This window comes from Amyelois transitella, chromosome 23, assembly GCF_032362555.1.
Source record: "Amyelois transitella isolate CPQ chromosome 23, ilAmyTran1.1, whole genome shotgun sequence".
Taxonomy (NCBI): domain Eukaryota; kingdom Metazoa; phylum Arthropoda; class Insecta; order Lepidoptera; family Pyralidae; genus Amyelois; species Amyelois transitella.
Window position 1 is genome coordinate 445,626 of NC_083526.1, and position 25,960 is coordinate 471,585.

The window sequence follows — 25,960 nt, forward strand, 5'->3', positions numbered from 1 at the left end:
GCACAGCATCAATCATTACATTAGTCTACTTTCGTCTGTTATTAATTTTATAGTTGCTCTAATCAAAGAAAAATCCACCAAAAAATACTAATAGAAAAAGGCCTGTCTATATATGTATAAACCTAACTTCTGCCAGTGTCATATCTCCTCCCTATTATACGGTCGCATACTTTATGGCTATCACTACATAATATAACAAAAAATATACGGAACCGAATATGTTTTTACAGCGACGCAGTAGAATTCAAAGTAGAAAATACGATTTTGATCTGGCAACATTCTTACTCGCCATTTTGCAAGAATGTCAGCCAAATCATCAGCTCGCGTTTTTAGTTAATTTTTTATGTTATTTTCTGCGCGGTTTCAGTGATTTTGGTTTCTAAATATTAATTTTTGAGTTCAACAGCAATCATGGATCGTTTTATAAGCATGTGGAAGGTGCGGGAGTTGGCCGATAAAGTGTTAGTACCATTTTTTTTTCTATTAAATTTTTATGCAAATTGCAACCATCTGTGTTAAAAATATCTACTTTTATCGTGTTTATGCCCGTATGAATGATAATCACTACTTTTATGAGTATATTATATTCTAGAAAATAGTTGTATTGACTGTGCTAGTGAAACTGAAATTGGTCCAACTTAAAATTTATGTTTAAATTGTTTACCATTAGCGGGTAATGTGACAAACCTGTATATAAACGGACTAATTAACCAGTTTAGTGCCTGCCTTGGTGTCTAGTTAACGAAGCCCGTCCATATATATTAATATGAATCAAGTTATGTCGAGAAAAAAGGCAATAAATAAAAAGTCAGATTAAACATAACCAACTTTGGGATCCTAAGTTCAATTCCCAATGAGGGTAAATTATTTTCGCTTGTTAACTGTTGTCAGAGATAAATAATAAAATAATGAAAACGTCAAGCAATTGTTTTGCTCAGTCACTTAATAGCTCTAATGTAAAATTTTCCACTGAATTCAATTGAAGGTTGAATCAATGAAAGGTTTTTAAATATATAGTCGTCATTTACATTTTTTTGTATTGTACCTACCCTCTTTATTATACACAATGTTTAAGTTATTCTTTGTCTATTTTGGTCCAACTGACCCATAATATATTGATGTTTGCATAGCTCCCATATTTTAAGATAAACTGATTTAAAAGCATTCAATGGTCCACAATCTTGACCTGCATGTGCGAATTCAACACCACCCCCCTCACAAATCACACGGGGACATCTTATTCCAGAGTCTTAAATATATATTATGGATAATTTCAAATTGGTTAAGTAAAAAACATGTAAAGAGGCACTAACAAATATTTTAATTACTTTCTGATTTTATATTATTAGTTTTATGTTTTATAAATGCTAGCAGTCATTTAGTAAATACCATGAACTCATTAGATTATATCTATTGTAGCTAAGTTAACCCAAACAAATTGACTGGGATGATAGACCTTGTAAAAATCCTTAGATGAGTCCTTAATTTATAGATACTGTCATCAAATTTATGGGCTGGAAATAAATTATGATGCTTATTAAGAAGGCGATTTTACAAACAATGGACAACTTTATGATGCTTTATGATTTAATATTAGCCTTATTAGAGCCTCGCACTTTATAATAGGAGAACTCCATCAAACAAACTTACTTTACATGTATAATATGTTGTAGCTGTGTACAAAAAAAAATCACAAAACCTCCTCCTTTTTTTAACTCGGTTAAAAAGCAACGTATTTAAATTTAACACCATCTAACAAAAAAGCGATAAAATAAGTACCATCTACAAAAAGAATCGAATTATGTATATACCATTTTAAAAATCGACGAATTAATCACCACATTCAAAAGAATACAGGTTTATTGCAAATCCCATGGATAGTAAACTATAGTTTTTATCAGGATAAGGTACTTTGTCATTCTTCAGATTCTTAATTATACATAATATGGGATATTTCAAGAAGATTAATTCTAACCGTGATGAGGTGATAAACAAACAAACTTACTTTTGCATTTATAATATCCTTGAGATTAGTTTGAAAGTTGGGATGAGATATTTCTGCAAAGTTGCATAAATGCAACTAAATTAAATGTAAACATTTGTTCTGTAGATTTTGCGTTATTGCGTAACAAACATACATACAACTTGTGTTTCCATTCTTTTTAGTAATTTTCTGTCTGTTCAGATTCTTCCCCATCAGATAATTCCTTTTAGTAAACTGTTAGACAGTCATCATTACTAAGCAATGGAGAAATTTTATTTTGATTCAAAATGATAAGTTTTATCAATGGCACAGAGGTTCAAATTCTTGATGTCCAGGTTCAAATCTCCCATAGTATGAAGATAGGAACAGGATGATAATATAGCTTAATGTAAACTGGTTAGGATGATGGTTTTCTAGAAATAGGTAAAGGTTACAAGTGACATTAATCAACAATTTAATAGGATTAGCAGCACTATCATTTTACTGATAAGATAATGGATCGCATAATTTTTATTATCTTTCTGCAGATAATATTATAAAACAAAATTGAAAAAGATAAACAAATTTGGTCCACAACAAATTGATGTCGTAAAAGGCGACTAGGGGGTAGGCTTACAAACTTGGGATTCATTTTTAGGCGATGGGCTAGAAACCTGTCACTATTTGAATCTCAATTCTATCTTAAAGCCAAATAGCTGAATGTGGCCTATCGGTCTTTACAAGACTGTCGGCTCTGTCTACCCCGCAAGGGATATAGACGTGATTATATGTTATATGTATGTAAATTTGGTCTCCCGAGAATCCTGGAGAATTACATATATACAAATCATCATGTCTTTATCCCTTACAAGGTAGACAGAGCCAGGAGTCTCAAAAAGAATGAGAGGCCACATTCAGCTGGATAGCATAATGATGGCATTGAGATTCATTCATACATATAATCACATGTTGCTAGTTCAATGCTTAAAAAGAAAAAAGTCCAAGTTTATTAGCCTTTCCCTCTTAAGTAACTGATAGAAATAATTGCAAGGCATTTTGCACTTGAAAGGACAAAAGACTCATTTAAATTTTAATATGTACAATACATAAATCACGCATCTTTCCCAGAGGGGTAGGCAGAGACCACATCTAACCACTTGCCACGATCCTTGCTTACTTCTTTGGCTTCATCCACATTTATAACTTTCTTCATGCAATCTCGTCGGTTTTGGGTACTCTTGATCTTAATACATACATAAAATCACGCCTCTTCCCCGGAGGGGTAGGCATTTTTTGATTGATTGATTGATCTTAATCTTTATGTGTAAAATAACTTTAAGTTTGTGTATTTGTTTCTAAGCTCCTTCCTATTTTATCATATCAACTTTGCATACATGGAGATACTAAATGGGACATATGCTTACTCAGTCCCTAAAAAGGTGAAAATCTATCTATACTACTATTATAAAGCTGAAGAGTTTGTTTGTTTGAACGCGCTTATCTCAGGAACTTCTGGTTCGAATTGAAAAATATTTTTGCTTTGAATAGACCATTTATCGAGGAAGGTTTTAGGCTTTATAACATCACAATGCAACTATAAGGAGCAAAGAAATAATGGAAAATGTGAAAAAAAGGGGGAAAATTATTCATCCTTGAGGGCTTCAATGATGCCCATAATAACTATTCTACGCGGACGAAGTTGCGGGCACAGCTAGTGCTTAAGTATAAGCCATAGCCCATAGGTAAAAAAAAATTACATATGAGCAAGGTCTCAGGCAAAAGTTAACAATTGATACTTTCACTGAGGATTTTTTTAGATAAACCCGACTAGTTTGTGAATGCACTTAATTGCACAATGTTACCTTGGCGTATTCTCTCTTTCAATTCGGTTGCATAACTTCATTCGGCAGCGCCGTGTATGGTCAAGTTATTGCCTTTATGACGCTTTTACTGAGGTCTTCTATATACAAGTAAGTGCCCTCGAGTACGCCCGCGTAAAAAGAAAATTCCCGTTCCCGCTGGAATCCCGAAAAATCCATGCTATGCGGATGCCTTTATCATAGTTGCTATCTGCATGCCAAAATTCAGCTCGATAGGTCTAGTAAGCTGAGAAAAATTTAAAAAAAACGTACGATTTTTTTTTTAATTTTTCTATTTTATAATAATTTTATTCAACATTTTACAGACCTTGGAAAAACGGATCTTTTGCAATTGGAATAAAGCACACCATATCCTTGAATTGAATGTTAAACACTGCTCATTTAAGGTTTTATATTTGAGAATTGTGTGCTTTATTGCGGGCTAATAAATGTATTTATGTATGTCTATAGATATTACGTACATACATATAGTCACGTCTATATCCCTTACAGGGTAGACAGAGCCAAGATAAACCACGTTCAGCTTTTTGACTTGACGTTGGACACAATGGAAAAATTATCCTCATAAATGAATAATGGTGCCGTGTGATTCCCGGCACCCATAGAAAAAAGAATAGGACCACTCCATCTCCTCCCATGGATGTCGTAAAAGGCGACGAAGGGATAGGCTTACAAACTTGGGATTCTTTTTTTAGGCGATGGGCTAGCAACCTGTCACTATTTGAATCTCAGTTCTATAATTAAGCAAAATAGCTAAACGTGGCCATTCAGTGTTTTCAAGACTATTGGCTCTGTCTACCCCGCAAGAGGTATAGACGTGACCACATGTATATATGTAAACGAACAATTTCCAGCACGAACGTGGTAATGAACTACACGGAGGTGGAGGGCAAGGTCCGCGAGGCGACCTCTGACGAGGCGTGGGGCCCCACCGGCCAGCAGATGCAGGAGCTGGCGCTGGCCACCTTCACGTACGAGCACTTCCCGGAGGTCATGTCCATGCTGTGGAGGCGGATGCTGCACGATAATAGGGCTCACTGGAGGAGGACCTACAAGGTGAGTGATTGGCTCAAAGTGTATGGGTATGTATTATCATTACCAACCCAATGATTCCTATGAATAGGCTTGTTATGTTTCCAAACACAATTATAGCGGGGTCAGAGCAGGGATTGCGACACGTTCAATCTGCACCGACTGTAACTAGCAATGAAAATATTGTTTATTATTTATTTATTTTGATTTATTTTGATATGACGTATTTAGGATCGCGGATTTTGATACTTTAATTTTTTTTCGTACTTTTGGAAATGTGAACCGATAATTTTTTTTTAACGTTTTTAAATGTCCTTTAGATGAGTACACTTAACAGTTAAATTTATGCAGTTGAATTAAAAGTCACCCTGTATAAGTGGCCAAAAGTCCAAGTGAGCAAACTTTAATCAGTTAGTTGGACGAGGGGTTCCCTACCATCATCATTATGACGGCCTCTGTGGCGCAGCGGTAGTGCGCTTGTCTGTGACACCGGAGGTCCCGGGTTCGAATCCCGGTCAGGGCGTGATGAGATAAGAACTTTTTCTGATTGGCCTGGGTCTTGGATGTTTATCTATATAAGTAGGATTTATTAAAAAATATAGTATCGTTGTGTTAGTATTTCGTAACACAAGTCTCGAACTTTCTTCGAGGCTAACTCAATCTGTGTAATTTGTCCCGTTTATATATATTTATTTATTTAACGAACCAGTGACTGTTGTAGTAGTTAGGACTGAAATGTACAAAATGATGCAATAAATGAATTGAAATTGATGACTCGTAAAACGCGACTAAGGGCTAAAGGCTAATAAACTTGGGATTCGTCTTTTAGGCGATGGGCTAGCAAGCTATCACTATTTGAATCTCAATTCTATCATTAAGCCAAACAGCTGAACGCGGCCTACAGTTTTTCTAGACTGCTCTATCTGTCCACCCCGCAAGGTATAAAAAACGTGATCATAATATGAATGAATGAATGATGTCCACTTTACAGCAATTTTACTAAGTTGAATCGAGTGTAATTATAATAAAAATAATTTTGTATGTACATTTAATATTTTGACTCGTTTCAGTCAAGATAGAGATTTTTTTTTTACATTTTTTATCTGTCTGTCTGTATCCGACTGTATGATTAAGATTCAATTCGAAATTTACGCGGACTAAGTCGCGGGCAACGGCTATAAAAAGAATAAATTAAATTACATATGTTATTAAATTAAATAGCACAATTTTAGACGTGTTTGATATGAATGACATAATTAATTGATGTCAACTTTACAGCGATTTAACTAGACTAAATTGTACATTCACACTTCTCTTCTTCTTCTCCCCCAGTGCCTCCTCCTCCTCAGCTACCTGGTCCGCAACGGGTCAGAACGGGTGGTGACTTCGGCCCGGGAGCACCTTTACGACCTGAGGAGTCTGGAGAATTACGCGCACGTAGACGATCTGGGTAAAGATCAGGTGAGAGGGAACATATTACATATATTATATATTATTATATATATATACAATACTGAAAGATTATTTTCGTAGTTTGACATTAAAACAAAGAAATTTAGCGGACTTACTTTTATTCGTGCCATACGGCATTACAGTTAAGGCAAGAAGACAGAGTGTAAAAAAAAGTGCTGCCACATACGGCAAAGTATGGAACTACAAATGGTTGCGTTTTATTTCTAACAAATACGAAATAACCAATACAAAAAATAATAGGACCACTCCATCTCTTTCCCATGGATGTCGTAAAAGGCGACTAAGGGATAGGCTTACAAACTTGGGATTCTTATTTTTAGGCGATGGGCCAAGACTTAAGATTAACAAGATTTTCAAGACTGTTGGCTCTGTCTACCCCGCAAGGGATATGTACGTGACCATTATGTATGTATGTAAGTATGTAATTATATATACATACATATGGTCACGTATATATCCGTTGCGGGGTAGACAGAGCCAACAGTGTTGAAAAGACTGATAGGCCACGTTCAGCTGTTTGGCTTAATGATAGAATTGTGATTCAAATAGTGACAGGTTGCTAGCCCATCGCCTAAAAAAGAATTCCAAGTTTGTAAACCTTAGTCGCCTTTTACGACATCCATGGGAAAGAGATGGAGTGGTCCTATTCTTTTTTGTACTGGTGCCGGGAACCACACGGCGAGAAGTTTATATTTTATATATAAGATATTGATTAAAATGATTATATTGATTTATTGATTGATTGATCTCCAGGGCGTGAACGTGAGGCACAAGGTCCGCGAGTTGATAGACTTTATACAAGACGACGACAAACTGAGGGAAGAGAGGAAGAAGGCGAAGAAGAACAAGGACAAATATATCGGTGAGATGATTGTTTTCAACGTGCATTACATACATACATATGGTCACGTCTATTTCCCTTGCGGGGTAGACAGAGCCAACAGTCTTGAAAAGACTGAATGGCCACGTTCAGCTATTTGGCTTGATGATAGAATTGAGAATTATACATATATGTATTTATACATACATACATAATATGTATATATAATCACGAGACTGTAGGCTCTATCTACCCGGCATGGGATATAGACGTGACAATATGTATGTATACATACATGCATACATACATATGGTCACGTCTATATAGAAGTCTAGACAGAGTCTACACTCTACAGTCTTGAAAAGACTGATAGGCCATGTTCAGCTGTTTGGCTTAATGATAGAATTGAGATTCAAATAGTGACAAGTTGCTAGCCCATCGCCTGAAACAAGAATCCCATGCTTACAAACCTATCCCTTAATCTCGCCTTTTACGACATCCATAGGAACGAGATGGAGTGGTCCTCTTCTTATTTTTTTTCTTTTATTGGTGCTGGATCCACACGGCAATTCACACATATTGTTTTCAAAACCACGACAAAAACTGCAGGGTATGTTTTAAGTGCGATATGTTTGTCTGTGGCATCGTCGGCACTGTAGCTGTCGACGGGTTAAACCGATTTTGGTTGGTTTTAAGGGTATAATTGAAAACTATAAATATTTGCTATATATTCAGTTGTATATTTAACTTTCATGATAAATACTTATAATAAAAAAAATAATATAAAGTAATTATTATGTGCCGTGTGGTTCCCGGCACCGGGTTTTAATAGTTGTACTTTTACACTGCGGCACTGCACAATATTTAATGTAGAATCCACATTATTATCTAATAACTACGAAATAACTATTCATTACATACAACTTCGACAATTTTTTGGAACACGTGACGTCACACCGGGCGTTTGACAGGTATCCGCGTTTTGGCGCGAATTTTAAAATGGAAATTAATTATTTTAAAGTTATTACGTGTAATAAAAACAAATTTATAAAAAGTTTGGGTTATATTTGGTATTTATGCATGGTTTTAATTTAGACACTTTCTCAAAAATAGTCCACGTTCCTATTCTGCCCTGGTACCTATAACTAAAATGCCGTTATCTGCCAAATCCTTGTTTTAAGTAAAACGTCAAAAATGTGGTAAAAATTTAAACCGATGCCATTCATCAATGAGAACGCCTATTTATGACTTAAAGGTACCCAAAAGTCGTATATGCAGATCGAAAGAGATTTTTTTTCTTATTGTACTGGTAAAAAGTAGAAAATCGCCCTGATGTCAGATAACGGCATTTTAGTTATACCACGGCAGTATTATTATTATTATTTTTTATATATTATCGTACTGTACCCCTCGTGCGCGATTCCGACTCGCACTTGGCCGATGTTTTTCCCTCATGTTGATGAGTTATTTGCAGGCATGTCGTCGGACGCGGCCGTGATGGGAGGCCGGGGCTCCGCGGGCGCCGGCTGGGGCGACTACAGCGACCGCGCCGCCTGGGGTCAGTGCGCTCGGATACATCCTACTACTATTATAAAGGCGAAAGTTTGTATGGATGTTTGTTACTCTTTCACGCAAAAACTACTGAACCGATTACCATGAAATTTGGTATGTAGGTAGCTGAAGGCACAGAATAACACATAGGCTACTTTTTATCCCGGAGTTCCCGCGGGATTGATAGGGTTTCCATGCGGACGAAGTCGCGGGCGGCCTCTAGTACATACATACATACACTACTCGACTGTACGGCTTAATGATGGAATTGAGATTCAAATAGTGACAGGTTACTGCTCCATCGCCTGAATGAAATATACCAAGACTATAAGCTTATGCTTTAGTCGCCATTTACGACATCCATAATCTAAACTTAGCTACTTAACTAGCCATACATTAGGTCTTTTTCAAGACTGTTGACGCTCTTTCTACACCGCAAGGGATATAGACGTGACTATATGTATAGTACATACATAGATACATATGGTCACGTCTATATCCCATGCGGGGTAGACAGAGACAACAGTATTGAAGACTTAATGGCCACAATCAGCTGTTTGGCTTAATGATAGAATTGAGATTCAAATAGTGACAGGTTGCTAGCCCATCGCCTAAAAGAAGAATCCCAAGTTTATAAGCGTATCCCTTAGTCGCCTTTATACGATATACATACATACATAAACTCACGCCTCTTTCCCGGAGGGGTAGGCAGAGACTACCTCTTTCCACTTGCCACGATCCCTGCATACTTCCTTACTTTATACGATATCCATGTGAAAGAGATGGAGTGGTCCTATTCTTTTTGTATAAGTGCCGGGAACCACACGGCACGACATATATATGTGTCGTGCCGTGTGGTTCCCGGTATATATATATTTATATATATTGATAATATTATTTACATTACAGATGAGCCGAAAGAGAGAAGAGATAGAGACGAGGAAGACGATTACGAGCGGGAAGACTCTGACGGAGACTACGGCCCCAGGAAACCGCAGAAGTGAGTGTGAACAGAGTCTTTTTGTTAGACGTGACAACGTCTTATAATTCTATTGAGCCGGCCGAAAAAACATGACGTCACGCGGCGTTACCTCGCTCTGAGGCGTTCCATGTAAATCGACGGCCTCTGTGGCGCAGCGGTAGTGCGCTTGTCTGTGACACCGGAGGTCCCGGGTTCGAATCCCGGTCAGGGCGTGATGAGATAAGAACTTTTCTGATTGGCCTGGGTCTTGGATGTTTATCTATATAAGTATTTATTATATAAAAATGAATCGCTAAATGTGTTGGTAAGCGCATAACTCAAGAACACCTGGACCAATTTGGCCAATTCTTTTTTTTTAATATTCGCCGAAGCTCAAGGATGGTTTTTACGGCGAAAAAATACCAAATAATTGCCGAAAAAACCTTAAAAACAGTCCTTTTCTTTATCCCATACAAACGTTTTCTAACTAATACGTACAATCAATTTGAGCTTTATTGCTAATGTATAAAGTTCACTGTTGTCTAAGCAATGTAGGTCTAATAGATAGGAACAAAAAACTGTCATATTACAAATCTTTTTGACAGAACGAAGTCTGTCGGGTCCGCTAGTTTATTATAAAATATAGTATCGTATCTCGTAACACAAGTCTCGAACTTACTTCGAGACTAACTCAATCTGTGTAATTTGTCCCGTATATATGTATATGTATGTATGTATGTGAGGCTTGAAGTGCGAGCGAGAGAGCGCCACGAGCGACAGAGAGGCACGATCGGCCTTCGCGTTCGGCGGCGTATACCTCCTTCTCTATATACATACAAATATATTGAACAAATGAAATTGAAATTTTCTTTTGAAAAATGCTACCATTCCATCAGTGTTTTCTTAAGACGTTGTCGCGTTCAACTGTTTGGGTTAATAATGTAATTCAGGTTACTAGCCCATTGCCTAAAAGAAGGATCCCGAGTTTATAAGCCTATTCCATAGTCGCCTTTTACGACATCAATGGGTAATAGATGGGAGGTGGTCCTATTCGTTTATCTATTAATGCCGGGAACCACACGGCACTAATTTCTAATAATATTCCCTATTATGTCAAAATTAATAATTATGAAATATGTAATTTTTTTCTGAATAAAGGCCTACATTACATACATATAATCACGTCTTTGTCCCTTGCGGGGTAGATAGAGCCAACAGTCTTGAAAAGACTGATAGGCCATGTTCAGCTATTTGGCTTTAAAATAGAATTGACATTCAAATAGTGACAGGTTGCTAGCCCATCGCCTAAAAGAAGAATCCCAAGTTTTTAAACCTATTCCAAAATTAATAATTATGACAAATGTAAATATTGATTTTGTCTGAATGTGAAGACCTACATTATATTATGTACTAGCGACCCGCCCCGGCTTCGCACGGGTCCAAAATTATAAATGTCGTTATACATAAAAACCTTCCTCTTGAATCACTCTGCCTGTTACAAAAAACCGCATCAAAATCCGTTGCGTAATTTTAAATATTTAAGCGTACAGACAAACAGACTAAAATAGCGACTTTGTTTTATACTATGTAGTGATAGTGATATTATGTTATGTGCCTACCTAATAATGCTTGTGTAATGCTACCTACATTATATAACGTATGTATATTCCCACAGGAATTTCAAATCGGTGTCGGACGCTCGCGAGAACGTGTACCGCGACTCGGAGGCGGCGCCCGGCAGCCCGCGGACCACACGGCAGCCCCGCGCCCGCTCGCCGGAGACCAGCAAGACGCTGAACATCAATCTGAAGACCCCGGCCAAGGGGAAGCCCAGCACTCCTGTTAAGAAGATCGATTTGGGTGAGTCATGTATAGATTATATATCTAAGCAATCATGAGATATATGAAATCATATCATCATCATATTATATACAGAGTGGGAAGACCTAGACGAACGTATCTTAATCAAATTAAGGACGTCCTGGTAAAGGGTCAGGTCAAAAGTACCCGAAACCGCCGAGCTTGCATGAAGAGAGTTATGAATGTGGATGAAGCGAAGGAAATATGCAGAGATGTGGCAAGTGGAAAGAGGTAGTCTCTGCCTACCCCTCCGGGAAAGAGGCGTGACTTTATGTATGTATGTATGTATGTTTAGATTATATGGTCACGTCTATATCCCTTGCGGTGTAGACAGAGCGTCAACAGTCTTGAAAAAGACTTAATGTATGGCTAGTTTTAAGTAGCTAAGTTTAGATTATAAAATATTTGGATGTCGTAATGGCGACTAAAGGATAGGCTTATAAACTTGGTATATTTCATTCAGGCGATGGACCAGTAACCTGTCACTATTTGATTCTCAATTCCATCATTAAGCCCTACAGCCGAACGTGGCCTTTTGGAGACTGTTGGCTCTGTCTACCCCGCAAGGACTATAGACGTGACCATATGTATGTATTTGTATATTTTAACAATAATACGCAAAGCCAGCCGACATGTTTATATATGTATGTATATGTTTGCCATAGCAACATAGTTGTCATGATTTGTTTGATTAGCAAAAAAACATTAGATTTTTATTGTAATACTAGAGGCCGCCCGCGACTTCGTTCGCTTGGAATCAATCCCGCGAGGACTCCGGGAAAAAAATTAGCCTATATGTTATTCTGGGTCTTCAGCTACCTACAGACATACCAAATTTCATCGTAATCAGTTTAGTTGTTTTTGCGTCAAAATGTAACAAACATCCATACTGACATCCTGACATACAAACTTTCGCATTTATAATATTAGTAGGTTATTTTTTTATTATAATATAGTGCTTACCATTAGATTAATTCTCTCTTCTTCAGTTCTCTCTCTTTTTTCTTCAGTGTGGAAATAAAAAAATATGTACAATTCCAGTCGACCAAATCAAACATAGAATATTCAAAATGAAACGAAAAAAATACGCTCAAATGAAAAGTTTACGGTCGAAATTTGTTTACTCATAAATATTTTTTTATCCATATTCATGTTGTTAACACTTGACTCTGTCTACCTCATAAGTGATGGAGACGTGATGATATGTATATTCATCTCAGGCGCGGCCGCGTCGTACGGTAAATCGGCCGGCCAGCCCGCGGCTGCGCCCGCGCCGTCGCTGCTGGACGACGTGTTCAAGACGTGCGCGCCGCCCGCCGCCGAGGACGACTTCGATCCCAGGTCAGGAACTGTTACCACACTGTCACACTCTTGACAACTGTATATACATACATACATACATACACACACACATACAGACATACACACACACATACAGACATACACCCACACATACAGACATACACCCACACATACAGACATATACATACACATACAGATATACACCCACACATACAGACATACACACACACATACATACATACACACACACATACACCCACACATACAGCATCCTCTTCCCCCCCGACAGCCGTAAGGTGTACTCGTGCGTGAGACCTCTTATATTTTTAAATAAAATTATAAATTACAAATTCAAACCAAATAATTCAGTGCGAAATAATAGGAGCGCATAAACCACAGGAAGTATCTGCGTTGCAGTAAGGCTACACTCACAAGCAAGAACGGCTCATCTGCTGGTACTAACCTGTCTCACTTGGTACGTGCATCAAACTATCTCTGTTACTCACAAGTGCAAGCGCACGCCGTGCTTTCGCCATCCCTCTTGCACACTCAACGTCATAGCAACGGCACCACACCGCTTACCTGCGCTAATTAAGGCTGCGACTGAGGTTGTTTCTGCATCTCACTCGCTCCCTGCGCGAGCGCAGCTACCATCTTGCTCACGCAAAAAAGGCGTTACTGATTGCTGCTCATTATCACATACACACAAGAAAACACAAGGGGCAAAGAGGCTGTGTGAGTGCGAATTTCTCTGTGTTGTTCTTATCCGTGCGCCTTGTAACTCTTGATATCCTGGTACTTGCTACACTGATTCGTATTGAACAAAGATCGCCGCGCACCATGGATAATGCGCCACCAGCATTTGTTACGGATAACGCGAATCGTAACTTAGACAAATCTCTGTCGGAAACCGACTTGAGCCGTACGAGTGCGCAAAATACACCACCGAATTTCGTAACCCACCGAAATAAAAGACTTAGAGAAGAGGATGATTTTACTGACGAATTTACCCGGCTACGAAAAGAAATGCAAAAAATGTTCTCAGACATGATGGAGGCACAAGCGCGGGAATTTTCAAAAAACAGTGTTGCTTTGCAGAGCATCCAGAGCTCAAATAATAACATTGAAAGTTCGGTTTCATTTTTGATGGCACAGAATGAAGAGTTACAAACAAGAATTAAAAATTTAGAGGAACGTGCTAAGGAAGACAAAAAATACATAGCAGTTTTGGAAGAAAAATTGGAAATTTCACAACAAGATTTTAGAAAGGCGAATTTTGAAATAAAAAATGTGCCGAAAAACTCCAACGAAACGAAGGACGACCTAGTACAAATGGTATTAAACCTGTCAAATTCGGTGGGATGTAAAACCGAAAAATCCGCTATACGGGATATCTACCGTTTACGAGGAAAAAAAGATTCGAGTACTAATATGCCCATTGTAGTGGAAACAAACTCGACTTTTGTCAAAAACGATATCCTGAGGTCGTGCAAGGCATTTAACATCAAACAAAAAGCGAAGCTATGTGCTAAGCACCTGGGTATGCGCACTCAGGAAGACACCCCGATTTTTGTTTCGGAGCAGCTTACTCCCAGGGCAGCACGTCTTTACTTTCTTGCCCGTGATTTTGTGAAGGCTAAAACATACAAGTATTGCTGGACAGCATACGGACGAGTATATCTACGAAAGGAAGATAACTCACCAGTAATACTTATTAAAAGTGAAGCACAACTTCAACAACCTATCATCGATAAATGACTACTTTCAGTATGTTGCTTGATTTTTTGTTTTGTATATATAATGCGTTATCTTACAATTACTACTTACAGTATAAATCTGTTAAGTTGGCATCTACACTTTGTCACTGTTTTTCTCCATATACTTTATAGATGTTTTAACACACAACAAAATACACTACATGACACACAACACAACGTAACACACAATATACACTTTATAATACAGATATACTCACCTCTAAATCGAACACTACAAATGATATTTATACTACTACTTCATATACCTGATTATAAACGGATATTAAAAATTATAAATACATTCATCACTCGTATTAGTGTAGGCATCGTTATAACTCTTAGATACATAATATACTTTTCTATGAAACACATAATGTCTACGTATTCACTAATGCAATGGCTATTTAATAATTACCTCAAATACAAGTTTTGTGGCGCTACTTCTCCCCTCTTGGATTTGACCCCTAAATGCACCATAATGTTTAAATATGTGTGATACAACCCAAACTATAACCGAAATGGACAATTTAAACATAGCTGAATCAGTTTCTTGTGATATATCGGATCTAAATAAACACTGTCATATAAATAGAAATGACCTGACCGTAATTGCTCAAAACATTAGAAGTATATATCGTAACTATGATGACTTTATGATAAACATGTCATCTCTCACATTTGAACCAGATGTTATCATTCTTACGGAAGCTCGTATCGACGTAAATAAACCCTTACCAATTTTATCTAACTATATCTCTAATGCAACCACATTCCATTTAAATCAAAACGATGGCGTTGTCACATATGCAAAAGAAAAGTTTCAACCTAAAATAAAAGAAGTGCGGTTAACGCAAGCATCTTGCCTAAGAGTTGACATCCTTGATCATACCATTCTTGGAATATACCGTTCCCCATCGAATACCAACGTGGAAGGCTTTATTAACTCGTTAAGTGAATGTATAACTAACTTGAAATCTTCCTCTAAATTAATTATAGCAGGTGATATTAATATTAATATCTTACCAAAATTAGAAGAGAGAACACATGAGATACAAAATAGGCTATCCTATCTAAACATGCTTGCATCTCATGCTATATTACCGGGTCATACCCTACCTACCAGAGAAAACAGCTGTCTTGATCACTTTATGATGAGATTAAATAAGAAAAAACATTCTGCTTTCATTGCTATCCTAAACACCACTATCACAGATCATAAAACTACGTTACTGTCAATAAATAAACTAAAAACAAATAAATCCATACAAAAAACAGTAAAAAAAACTAATTTTGAAAATGCATTGTCCTATTTACGAAGCAAAAATCTTTCTGAACTTCTTTTCTGTGAAGACCCTAATATATTAACGAAAACTTTAATACAAACCCTTATAGAATCTCTAAAACAAAATACCATCACGACAAAAATTCCAAAAAATCAACGTACGGTCAAGCCGTGGATGACCAAGGGCATTCTTAAGTGCATACAAAACCGAAACAAACTACAAATAGAATCACGTAGGGATCCAGAAAATAATATTAAAAAAATAACTTATACGAGATACAGAAATTTTGTTAATAACGTTATTAAAAGAACAAAACGAGACTTTGAAAGAAATTTAATAAATAATGCAATAAAAAACAATAAAATGCTCTGGAATAATATTAAATCATTAACCTACACTAATAAGACTAAAGGAACTAAACAGGAATTGATAGATCTGAAACCAACGCCTCTTGAATCAGCAAACTATATTAATTACTATTTTGCCAAAATCGGCAATCAACTTGCTGAGGATATTCAATCTACAACAACCAAAAAAGATACCTGTGCATATCTTCACAGCCTTCCCAGTCAACCCCAATCATTTGTATTGTTAAAAACTGATTGTGAGGAAGTTGATTCTATTATCCGTAACCTGAAACTGGAGAGTGCGCCTGGGTGGGACAATATTTCAACTCGTTACATTAAATATATAAAGGATGACATTGTGCCTGTTATAGTCCATCTAGTTAATCTTTGTTTTGAAGAAGGTGTTTTCCCCTCAGTTCTCAAAGAATCCATTATCACTCCAATATACAAAGGTGGAAATGGAGACGATGTCAACAATTACAGGCCTATCTCAGTAATAACAGTCTTGGCAAAAATCATAGAAAAATTGTTAAATATACGACTCTTAAATTATCTTGATGCAAATAATCTATTAGCAGCCTCACAGTTTGGTTTCAGGAAGGGAATTTCCACTGAAGATGCTGTAACTTCCCTAACTGAAACTATAGTTGAAAATGTAAACAAGGGCATTAAATGTTTAACATGCTTTATAGACCTGAAAAAAGCATTCGACACCGTCTCTATTTCTATCCTGCTGACTAAATTAGAAAAAATTGGCGTGAGAGGACTACAACTAAATATCTTCAGAGATTATCTATCAGACCGGGTTCAAAAAGTAAAACTGGGTGAGTACATTAGCGAGGGAATAAACGTGTCTTATGGTGTTCCGCAAGGAAGCGTGCTGGGCCCAACCCTTTTTCTCATTTACATAAATGACCTGTGCAACATGACCTTGCAAAATGCGAACATTGTATCTTATGCTGATGACACTGCAATTGTGTTCACAGGTCCTAACTGGGAAACCGCCGGTAAAAATGCTGAATATGGCATGGCCCAGGTAGCTAAGTGGTTAAAAAACAATCTACTTACCTTGAACACATCGAAAACAAACTACATATGCTTCAGCATATACAACAATACCCAACCACCTGATGATTTTGATATAAAAATCCACACATGTAACGAAGCTCTAAATTGTATCTGCCCCTCCATTACCAAACTAAATTATACTAAATATCTTGGTGTAATGGTGGATCAAAATCTCTCATGGTATCCTCAAATTGAACAACTGTCGGGAAGGTTACGTAAATTTATGTGGATGTTCAAGACCCTTAGAAATATAGTTACACCAACACTTCTTAATAAAATTTATGTTTGTCTTGTACAATCTATAATTGTTTATTGTATTCCGGTCTGGGGTGGTGCCTACAAAACAAAATTTCTGGAGGTCGAAAGGTCCCAACGCACGCTTTTGAAGGTTATGTATTTTAAAGAAAGAACCTTTTCCACTACTTCTCTGTATGAAACCTGTGATTTACTAACAATTAGAAAATTATATTTACTTCAAATGACATTAAAAAAACATAAACATTTACCCTTCAACCCCCAAATTTTAAATAGAAGAAGACAAAACCCAGCTGTAGTTCCATTTTCTAAGACTAGTTTTGCGAGAATTCAGTATAATATTCGCTCTGCTGAAATGTACAACAAAATAAATAAAGAATTAAAATTGTATAATAAATCATCCCATGAATGCAAATCGATAATATCCTCTTGGCTCCAAAAGCTCACCTACGATGATGTGGAGAGTTTTATTTCTGGTTAAATACACAAATAAACGTACACACTACACACACACGCGCACACACAAACATACACACACACACACACACACACACACACACACACACACACACACACACACACACACCACACACTCACACACACCACACACACACACACACACACTAGCAGGCGCGCGCGCCCGCTCACTTATGTTGATATGTAATTTAATTTTGTTCTTTTTGCTTTTGTTCTGTTCAATTTGACCCTTACTATATCTGGTTCACCTTAGGTAAATTAAACATTAATTGATACGGAAGAACGGAGTCTACTGGTACAAGTATTCCATAACTTAAAAGTAGGCTTCAACACCTGTTTAAAAATTGTAAACACAATTTACCTAAATAAAATTTATTTATTATTTATTTATTTATACAGACATACACACACACATACAGACACACACATACATACATACACACACACATACACCCACACATACAGACATACACACACATACAGACAATCACACACACATACACCCACACATACAGACATACACACACACATACACCCACACATACAGACATACACACACACATACACACACACACATACAGACATACACACACACATACAGACATGGATGTCGTAAAATACGACTAAGGGATAGGATTATAAACTTGGGATTCTTCTTTAAAGACGATGTGCTAGCAACCTTTTTTAATCTCAATTCCATTATAAAGCCCGCGACCTTTCAGTCTTTTGGAGACTGTTAGCTCTGTCAACCCCACAAAAGAAGTAGACGTAACTATATGTATGTTTGTTACAAACTCAAAACTACAAATCTTTGTCACATATAAAGACTTATTCCTCAGGAAAGACAAACGACCTTTCAGTCTTTTGAAGACTGTTAGCTCTGTCAACCCCACAAAAGAAGTAGACGTAACTATATGTATGTTTGTTACAAACTCAAAACTACAAATCTTTGTCACATATAAAGACTTATTCCTCAGGAGTGACAAAGGTTACTTTCTTCTTGAATTTATACCCACGGAAGCGAAGCGCCGCGCAAAAGGTAGTAATAATAATAAAAAAATAAATAATCAATTTCAGAGCCGAAGAACAGATATCTACAACGAGGGAGCTGAACGAGTTCGGTGATTTCACGAACGCATTCGGCGCGCCCGCCTCGACCGACAACGATGGGTTTGCGGACTTCAGCAGCGCGTTCACCGCCGCCGACGTGATGGCGGCCGGTAATGGTGAGCGTCTCAGTCAGTCAATCGATTGTAGCATCAGTCAGTCAATCAATTGTATTATGTAGCGGGAGCGATGATTCGGCTCGACCGCCACCAAAGGGAAGATCTTCCGCCAGGCTGGTGTTACACCTGGGGAACCGCGCTTGTAGCGTCAGTCAGTCAATCAATTGTAGCATCAGTCAGTCAATCAATTGTAGCGTCAGTCAGTCAATCAATTGTAGCGTCAGTCAGTCAATCAATTGTAGCATCAGTCAGTCAATCAATTGTAGCATCAGTCAGTCAATCAATTGTAGCATCAGTCAGTCAATCAATTGTAGCATCAGTCAGTCAATCAATTGTAGCATCAGTCAGTCAATCAATTGTAGCATCAGTCAGTCAATCAATTGTAGCATCAGTCAGTCAATCAATTGTAGCATCACTCAGTCAATCAATTGTAGCATCAGTCAGTCAATCAATTGTAGTGTCAGTCAGTCAATCAATTGTAGCATCAGTCAGTCAATCAATTGTAGTGTCAGTCAGTCAATCAATTGTAGCATCAGTCAGTCAATCAATTGTAGCATCAGTCAGTCAATCAATTGTAGCATCAGTCAGTCAATCAATTGTAGCATCAGTCAGTCAATCAATTGTAGCATCAGTCAGTCAATCAATTGTAGCATCAGTCAGTCAATCAATTGTAGCATCAGTCAGTCAAACAATTGTAGTGTCAGTCAGTCAATCAATTGTAGCATCAGTCAGTCAATCAATTGTAGCATCAGTCAGTCAATCAATTGTAGCATCAGTCAGTCAATCAATTGTAGCATCACTCAGTCAATCAATTGTAGCATCAGTCAGTCAATCAATTGTAGCATCAGTCAGTCAATCAATTGTAGCATCAGTCAGTCAATCAATTGTAGCATCAGTCAGTCAATCAATTGTAGCATCAGTCAGTCAATCAATTGTAGTGTCAGTCAGTCAATCAATTGTAGCATCAGTCAGTCAATCAATTGTAGTGTCAGTCAGTCAATCAATTGTAGCATCAGTCAGTCAATCAATTGTAGCATCAGTCAGTCAATCAATTGTAGCATCAGTCAGTCAATCAATTGTAGCATCAGTCAGTCAATCAATTGTAGCATCACTCAGTCAATCAATTGTAGCATCAGTCAGTCAATCAATTGTAGCATCAGTCAGTCAATCAATTGTAGCATCAGTCAGTCAATCAATTGTAGCATCAGTCAGTCAATCAATTGTAGCATCAGTCAGTCAATCAATTGTAGCATCAGTCAGTCAATCAATTGTAGCATCAGTCAGTCAATCAATTGTAGTGTCAGTCAGTCAATCAATTGTAGCATCAGTCAGTCAATCAATTGTAGCATCAGTCAGTCAATCAATTGTAGCATCAGTCAGTCAATCAATTGTAGCATCAGTCAGTCAATCAATTGTAGCATCAGTCAGTCAATCAATTGTAGCATCAGTCAGTCAATCAATTGTAGCATCAGTCAGTCAATCAATTGTAGTGTCAGTCAGTCAATCAATTGTAGCATCAGTCAGTCAATCAATTGTAGCATCAGTCAGTCAATCAATTGTAGTGTCAGTCAGTCAATCAATTGTAGCATCAGTCAGTCAATCAATTGTAGCATCAGTCAGTCAATCAATTGTAGCATCAGTCAGTCAATCAATTGTAGCATCAGTCAGTCAATCAATTGTAGTGTCAGTCAGTCAATCAATTGTAGCATCAGTCAGTCAATCAATTGTAGCATCAGTCAGTCAATCAATTGTAGCATCAGTCAGTCAATCAATTGTAGCGTCAGTCAGTCAATCAATTGTAGCGTCAGTCAGTCAATCAATTGTAGCATCAGTCAGTCAATCAATTGTAGCATCAGTCAGTCAATCAATTGTAGCATCAGTCAGTCAATCAATTGTAGCATCAGTCAGTCAATCAATTGTAGCATCACTCAGTCAATCAATTGTAGCATCAGTCAGTCAATCAATTGTAGCATCAGTCAGTCAATCAATTGTAGCATCAGTCAGTCAATCAATTGTAGCATCAGTCAGTCAATCAATTGTAGCATCAGTCAGTCAATCAATTGTAGCATCAGTCAGTCAATCAATTGTAGCATCAGTCAGTCAATCAATTGTAGTGTCAGTCAGTCAATCAATTGTAGCATCAGTCAGTCAATCAATTGTAGCATCAGTCAGTCAATCAATTGTAGCATCAGTCAGTCAATCAATTGTAGCATCAGTCAGTCAATCAATTGTAGCATCAGTCAGTCAATCAATTGTAGCATCAGTCAGTCAATCAATTGTAGCATCAGTCAGTCAATCAATTGTAGCATCAGTCAGTCAATCAATTGTAGTGTCAGTCAGTCAATCAATTGTAGCATCAGTCAGTCAATCAATTGTAGCATCAGTCAGTCAATCAATTGTAGTGTCAGTCAGTCAATCAATTGTAGCATCAGTCAGTCAATCAATTGTAGCATCAGTCAGTCAATCAATTGTAGCATCAGTCAGTCAATCAATTGTAGCATCAGTCAGTCAATCAATTGTAGTGTCAGTCAGTCAATCAATTGTAGCATCAGTCAGTCAATCAATTGTAGCATCAGTCAGTCAATCAATTGTAGCGTCAGTCAGTCAATCAATTGTAGCGTCAGTCAGTCAATCAATTGTAGCATCAGTCAGTCAATCAATTGTAGCATCAGTCAGTCAATCAATTGTAGCATCAGTCAGTCAATCAATTGTAGTGTCAGTCAGTCAATCAATTGTAGCATCAGTCAGTCAATCAATTGTAGCATCAGTCAGTCAATCAATTGTAGCATCAGTCAGTCAATCAATTGTAGCATCAGTCAGTCAATCAATTGTAGCATCAGTCAGTCAATCAATTGTAGCATCAGTCAGTCAATCAATTGTAGCGTCAGTCAGTCAATCAATTGTAGCGTCAGTCAGTCAATCAATTGTAGCATCAGTCAGTCAATCAATTGTAGCATCAGTCAGTCAATCAATTGTAGCATCAGTCAGTCAATCAATTGTAGCATCAGTCAGTCAATCAATTGTAGCATCAGTCAGTCAATCAATTGTAGCATCAGTCAGTCAATCAATTGTAGCATCAGTCAGTCAATCAATTGTAGTGTCAGTCAGTCAATCAATTGTAGCATCAGTCAGTCAATCAATTGTAGCATCAGTCAGTCAATCAATTGTAGCATCAGTCAGTCAATCAATTGTAGCATCAGTCAGTCAATCAATTGTAGCATCAGTCAGTCAATCAATTGTAGCATCAGTCAGTCAATCAATTGTAGCGTCAGTCAGTCAATCAATTGTAGCGTCAGTCAGTCAATCAATTGTAGCGTCAGTCAGTCAATCAATTGTAGCGTCAGTCAGTCAATCAATTGTAGCGTCAGTCAGTCAATCAATTGTAGCGTCAGTCAGTCAATCAATTGTAGCATCAGTCAGTCAATCAATTGTAGCATCAGTCAGTCAATCAATTGTAGCATCAGTCAGTCAATCAATTGTAGCATCAGTCAGTCAATCAATTGTAGCATCAGTCAGTCAATCAATTGTAGCATCAGTCAGTCAATCAATTGTAGCATCAGTCAGTCAATCAATTGTAGTGTCAGTCAGTCAATCAATTGTAGCATCAGTCAGTCAATCAATTGTAGTGTCAGTCAGTCAATCAATTGTAGCATCAGTCAGTCAATCAATTGTAGCATCAGTCAGTCAATCAATTGTAGCATCAGTCAGTCAATCAATTGTAGCATCAGTCAGTCAATCAATTGTAGCATCAGTCAGTCAATCAATTGTAGCATCAGTCAGTCAATCAATTGTAGCATCAGTCAGTCAATCAATTGTAGCATCACTCAGTCAATCAATTGTAGCATCAGTCAGTCAATCAATTGTAGCATCAGTCAGTCAATCAATTGTAGCATCAGTCAGTCAATCAATTGTAGCATCAGTCAGTCAATCAATTGTAGCATCAGTCAGTCAATCAATTGTAGCATCAGTCAGTCAATCAATTGTAGCATCAGTCAGTCAATCAATTGTAGTGTCAGTCAGTCAATCAATTGTAGCATCAGTCAGTCAATCAATTGTAGTGTCAGTCAGTCAATCAATTGTAGCATCAGTCAGTCAATCAATTGTAGCATCAGTCAGTCAATCAATTGTAGTGTCAGTCAGTCAATCAATTGTAGCATCAGTCAGTCAATCAATTGTAGCATCAGTCAGTCAATCAATTGTAGCATCAGTCAGTCAATCAATTGTAGCATCAGTCAGTCAATCAATTGTAGTGTCAGTCAGTCAATCAATTGTAGCATCAGTCAGTCAATCAATTGTAGCATCAGTCAGTCAATCAATTGTAGGGTCAGTCAGTCAATCAATTGTAGCATCAGTCAGTCAATCAATTGTAGCATCAGTCAGTCAATCAATTGTAGCATCAGTCAGTCAATCAATTGTAGCATCAGTCAGTCAATCAATTGTAGCATCAGTCAGTCAATCAATTGTAGCATCACTCAGTCGATCAATTGTAGCGTCAGTCAGTCAATCAATTGTAGCATCAGTCAGTCAATCAATTGTAGTGTCAGTCAGTCAATCAATTGTAGCATCAGTCAGTCAATCAATTGTAGCATCAGTCAGTCAATCAATTGTAGTGTCAGTCAGTCAATCAATTGTAGCATCAGTCAGTCAATCAATTGTAGCATCAGTCAGTCGATCAATTGTAGCATCAGTCAGTCAATCAATTGTAGTGTCAGTCAGTCAATCAATTGTAGCATCAGTCAGTCAATCAATTGTAGCATCAGTCAGTCAATCAATTGTAGCATCAGTCAGTCAATCAATTGTAGCATCAGTCAGTCAATCAATTGTAGCATCAGTCAGTCAATCAATTGTAGCATCACTCAGTCGATCAATTGTAGCATCAGTCAGTCAATCAATTGTAGCATCAGTCAGTCAATCAATTATAGCATCACTCAGTCGATCAATTGTAGCATCAGTCAGTCAATCAATTGTAGCATCAGTCAGTCAATCAATTGTAGCATCAGTCAGTCAATCAATTGTAGCATCACTCAGTCAATCAATTGTAGCATCAGTCAATTAATTGTTACGTACGTTGTTTGTGACACGACAATTTTATATCTATACTAACATTAGTACCGTGTGGTTATCGGCATCAATACTAAAAAGAATAGGACCACTCCATCTCTTGTCGTAAAAGGCGACTAAGGGATAGCCTATAAACTTGGGATTCTACTTTTAGGCGATGGGCTAGAAACCTGTCACTATTTGAATCTCAATTCTATCATTTAGCTAAACAGCTAAACGTGGCCTATCGGTCTTTTTTAAGACTGTTGGCTCTGTCTACCCCGCAAAGGATATAGACGTGACCATATTTATGTATGTGTATGTATGTATGTATGTAACTTTATACAAATATTGGTTGTTTAATGGAGTATGAATGTTGTATCAGCTCCAGCTCCAGCCCTGGCGTCGAACCTGGACCTCCTGAGCGACTTGTCTCCGGCCGCCTTGGACGCCGCGCCGCACGGGTTCCCGCTGGAAGCGCTGACGACACAGTTCGCCACCACCAGCCTGCAGCCCACACTCCAACCCACAGGTTAGTTATGTCACCAACTTCTACACTTTCAGAACAGAACCACTTCATATAGATATATATATATACAGGGTGACTTTTAATTCAACTGCATAAATTTAACTGTTAAGTGTACTCATCTGAAGGATATTTAAAAACGTTAAAAGAAAAATATCGGTTCATATTTCAGAAAGTACGAAAAAAAATAAAAGTATCAAAATACACGATCCTATCACCCCGGGCGGCGGAAAAGCGACGCGTAAGATTCAGAGGTCAACGACACAATTCATTCAGCTGATCTTGATACTAGAAAAATAATTTATTTTTCAGACATTTATTTACATGTTTAGTTTTAATTTCTTTTTGTAGTATTGGTCTTTAATAAAGCGTATGACATAGTTTTTGAGGGTTTTTTAAATGTGAAAATGATGACGTTTAATTTAAATAAAAATAGGTTCAAACAGCTCAGAAGCATGGGTATAGTCTATGTTTAAAAGGATGCAGTTGTTTTAAATTTCACCCTGTATATATATTAGTGATGTGCCGGATATCCGTATCCGCGGATATCCGAGGGACAATTGAGATCCGTATCTGTATCCGTTACTTTTCTCACGGATCTTTTACATTATTAATTTTATAATTTTTTTATAAGGCTATATAATTTATAACTACATATTATTTAAGTTATTTTTCTTTACAAATAAACGTTTACAATAATAATAATAAGATCTAATACAATCTCAAAGTACATGTGATTGCGACACACATTTCATTTCTAGTGTTACTATTTCAGTTTTGGGCACATTCAGGTATTTTTTTCATTGCAGAGACGTCCTACAACACCCAACAGCGGTTCCAGGAAGCCGTTGTTGATGTACTGAATATTGTCGAAACTGCGGGATCTGTGGTCTCCGCAAGACAGTGGACTGGTTTAGAAGAAAAGATAGCGGCGCTAAAACAACTGTTGCCCGGCCCAATGACTGTGCAAAGGCTGAACGGCGTAGACGGATATATATTAAACAAACGATCGATTGAAATTTACATAAAATTGCTGTGTGCGTGCGTGAGAAATATACTGCCGAATTGGCCGATAATGAAAGACGATATGCTGAGTATTTTCGTTTTAGAAGACACCTTTCCCATCAGCAATGATGTTT

At 37.5% G+C, this 25,960-nt stretch overlaps 1 protein-coding gene across 1 annotated transcript in view; it reads left to right on the forward strand.

Annotated features, from left to right (window-relative positions):
- Positions 1 to 279: 279 nt before the first annotated feature.
- LOC106132850 (clathrin interactor 1) overlaps positions 280 to 25,960 on the forward strand; it is a 34,996-nt gene continuing 9,315 nt past the window's right edge. Inside the window, exons 1-10 of the mRNA XM_060951060.1 lie at positions 280 to 461; positions 4,698 to 4,899; positions 6,208 to 6,336; positions 7,102 to 7,210; positions 8,643 to 8,726; positions 9,629 to 9,719; positions 11,356 to 11,540; positions 12,761 to 12,881; positions 19,107 to 19,255; positions 24,681 to 24,827. Of these exons, the coding sequence (XP_060807043.1) occupies positions 412 to 461; positions 4,698 to 4,899; positions 6,208 to 6,336; positions 7,102 to 7,210; positions 8,643 to 8,726; positions 9,629 to 9,719; positions 11,356 to 11,540; positions 12,761 to 12,881; positions 19,107 to 19,255; positions 24,681 to 24,827 (1,267 nt within the window). The 5' untranslated portion in view covers positions 280 to 411. The remainder of the gene's footprint in view (positions 462 to 4,697; positions 4,900 to 6,207; positions 6,337 to 7,101; positions 7,211 to 8,642; positions 8,727 to 9,628; positions 9,720 to 11,355; positions 11,541 to 12,760; positions 12,882 to 19,106; positions 19,256 to 24,680; positions 24,828 to 25,960) is intronic.